The sequence below is a fragment of the Cryptomeria japonica genome, chromosome 3, assembly GCF_030272615.1.
Source record: "Cryptomeria japonica chromosome 3, Sugi_1.0, whole genome shotgun sequence".
NCBI lineage: Eukaryota > Viridiplantae > Streptophyta > Pinopsida > Cupressales > Cupressaceae > Cryptomeria > Cryptomeria japonica.
Genome location: NC_081407.1, coordinates 591186449 through 591189974, shown reverse-complemented (window position 1 = coordinate 591189974; position 3526 = coordinate 591186449). Strand labels below are relative to the sequence as shown.

The 3526-nt window shown below is 34.9% G+C and overlaps 1 protein-coding gene across 1 annotated transcript; it reads left to right on the top strand.

The window, feature by feature from the left end:
• The first annotated feature begins 1428 nt into the window (after positions 1 to 1428).
• Positions 1429 to 2427, top strand: LOC131078640 (pathogenesis-related thaumatin-like protein 3.2). Its single transcript, XM_058016393.2, is given in 2 exon segments — positions 1429 to 1519; positions 1642 to 2427. Coding segments are annotated over 2 exon segments (702 nt in total). The 5' UTR covers positions 1429 to 1455; the 3' UTR covers positions 2280 to 2427.
• Positions 2428 to 3526: the final 1099 nt, after the last annotated feature.

Here is a 3526-nt window from a genome sequence, read left to right as displayed (position 1 = left end):
ATTAGTTAAATCATAAATGATAGGTAATTTGTAAAGATAACACTTAATTAAAATTTAAGAATAGACACTCATCAACCCAAAAAATATATATGGATCTAAATATTAATCTAGGTAAAATTTTGTGCATAAATAACTACACTATAATCATAGCAAGGCTCAAGTTAATACAAAGTTGATATGTTAGGGTGTTAAATATCATATTCGGTGGGCTCATGCATTATGTCTTGCAAACTGTATTATGTGTTTCCTTGACCTAATAATTTTCAAAGATCCTCAAATTCATTTAAAGTTTCCATTGTCCATAATAATTTTAGATTTTTCTTATTCTGGATTAGACCACGTAGATTTCTTTTTGCCAACATTTTGGATCAAACTCTATGATCCATCATCAAGGCATAAAGAAAAAGAAGATAAATCATTAAGGGGTACCACACATTATGCCCTCCTTATTACATTTTTTGGTCACATGAGGTAGCTATGTGCTAATACTTCCAAAAGAGACACTATATTTTTTTCATCCTACCAACATCTTATTCCATGTATCAAGATCTCTAATACTATTTGGATCTTATTGCATCATATAACCAATGCATGTTCATTTTCTTTGATGTTACACTGATGGCATATGTTAATCTAATGACACACATATTTATGTAAGTATTTTGAATGCTAAGAAGCACACCACCATTTCTTATTAGTGCATATTAAGAATGACCCGATACTTTGAGATTCATCTCCATTCTATATACTTACAGCTCTTGCCTTTCAAGATTCTTTACTTACTTCTTATGTGATCTATTTATACAACTACTACTTTACATATTTTACATACTTTAACATTCTTAACATACATTCAAAAAAAAATTATATCTTTTTCTCTCCAATTTCTTGCCTCCCATAAATACAAGCAATTGAAAGGGGCGTATATTATGTTGAACACTCTTCTATTAAAATTATAGACAATTACACTTAATTTCACTAAAAATAATCGCTATAATGTGGTAGTTCTTAGTGCGCCACTTTATTCTTGCATTCTTATCATTGTCTATTTTCTGCTAACGTGGTATTTTAAATTCCCTACGTTGCGCCACTATCTATTGAGAAATGAACTAGACTGTGACCAAATCAAACGTGTTATTTTGACATTTAAGACACTCCACCGAAAACTATATAGAAAATGGCAGACAAATTCGTATTGCGAATTAGTGCTTGATCTTGGTTGGGTTAAATTTGAAGAGTTCCATTCAAAATCCATTTCGCGTTTAACCCAACGAGATATCCATTCAAAATCCATCTCGCGTTTGACCCAACAAGATATCTTGCAGCCGCCTCATCTATTATGCTTATCCAGACTTTGAAAACAGGGATCACAAGTGAGATAAAGTCAAATGCACGAGATCGATTTCCCTCTAAATACACACCCATTCGCAGCATAACCACTCACACTCGTTAAAAATGGCTAGAGCGATGCACACAGTCTGGATTGCTCTCGTACCAACACTATTTGTTTTTCTCCAAGGTAAACTTCAACATTTCTATACTTAAATATAAAGATTTCTGTCCTCCAACATTTAGCATTGTATATTTAGATAGAAAGACTAAACCAACGCTAGCTATATTGAAATGTTTTGAGTACTGCAGGAATAAATGTGAAGGCAGCAACGTTCGATATCACAAACCAGTGCCCCTACACGGTCTGGGCAGCGGCAAGTCCAGGTGGAGGGCGACAGCTGGCAAAAGGGCAGACGTGGACCATCCAAGTCCCGGCGGGAACAACCGGGGGCAGAGTATGGGCACGCACGGGCTGTTCTTTCGACAGAAGCGGTCGGGGCACCTGCCAAACCGGTGACTGCAACGGCATGCTCAGCTGCCAAGGCTACGGCCAGGTGCCAGCGACCCTGGCCGAATATGCCCTCAACTAATACATGAATCTTGACTTCTACGACATCTCTCTCGTCGATGGCTTCAATGTGCCTATTTCCATGACTCCCACTTCGACAAACCCTAACTGCAAGGGGAGAATTACATGTTTGAGCGACATTAATTCCAAGTGTCCTTCTGAGCTGAAGGTGAATGGTGGATGCAAAAGCGCCTGCGCCAGATATAATACGGCCCAATACTGCTGCACAGGAGCATCTGCCAACAACTGTGGTCCAACCAATTACTCCAAGTTTTTCAAGGGGCAATGCCCCCAGGCCTACAGTTACGCCAAGGATGATGCCACCAGCACCTTTACTTGCCCTAGCGGAACCAACTATAAAGTTGTCTTCTGCGGCTAACTTTAACTCCCCTTCTTTGCCTTTCCGGATATCTAACCCTAAGTAATAAATAATGAGGAAGTAGTAGTATCTCTGTGCTCCGCATCATGCGTTTGAGCTGTTAAAGGTATTATCAGATGTTAAAATAATAGAACTGAATTGTTGTACATATCATTTCTTGTCATATATTTATAATATATATTGTAAATATATAATTTTCATATAAATTAAAAAATTATTAAATGTTGATCAGAATATATTCAAATTTGAACACATGAGAACTTTAAATTTTATATAAAACAAGCATAAATTAAATATTTTTTGTTTCAAAGAAAATATAATAATAATTATACACTATATGTGTCATTTATAAAATAAGATGTTCAATTAAACAAGTATTGTTATCACAATAAGAAAAACTAATGCATTCCTATGTGTACAATTAGGGTAGCAATGTATATGCATTGGAGAATTTCATATTAACAATTTGTCTTATCACAAATATAAAATATGAGCACAATAAGTTGTTGAACACATCAGAATGCTTAGAGGCGTGCGGAGAGGGGGTAAATTAATATTTATTTAAAATTAAACCATTCCATTTGCATATTTAAACATTAAATTAGATTTGCAGAAAAGAAGAATTGAAAGTAAAGCATACACTATGACAATCAACACAAGGAGACCAAGATTTTTATTTGGAAAACCCAATGAGGAAAAAACCACAACGAGTGCTATCTCACAATATAAATAAAAAAGTTTTACAAATTTTGTTTTAAGGCTCATTGCCTAAGGAAGCTCAAGTTGCTCCTTGATGAACTTGCTAGGAAAGATACAAAGATACATAGACTTGCTGAGGAGATTCACTTTATGATAGCAAGATAAATGATAGCTTGAATTACAAGAAATAAGAACTTGAACTACTATAAATGAAGCATCCATAATATGCAGATATTCTAGTCCCTTTATTGCATGTTCACTACATTTGGTTGACTTAATACTCATCACAAATAATTTGTTCTTTTATTTATATACTTTGCAACAAATCAGAACACCAATTAGGTCGACTCTGAGATAAACTTTTAGATGAAACGTGTGATACACTATAGGTTGGCTTCATACATATATACCATGAAGTAAAATGACTTGTGGATCCACCCACAAATTAACTATAAATGAGGGGATTTTCTATCCTCAAAGTGATGAAACCTAAAGGAGAAAACTTTCTTTCACTACCTCACTAAACTAGCACTCTGATGAGAAAAGAA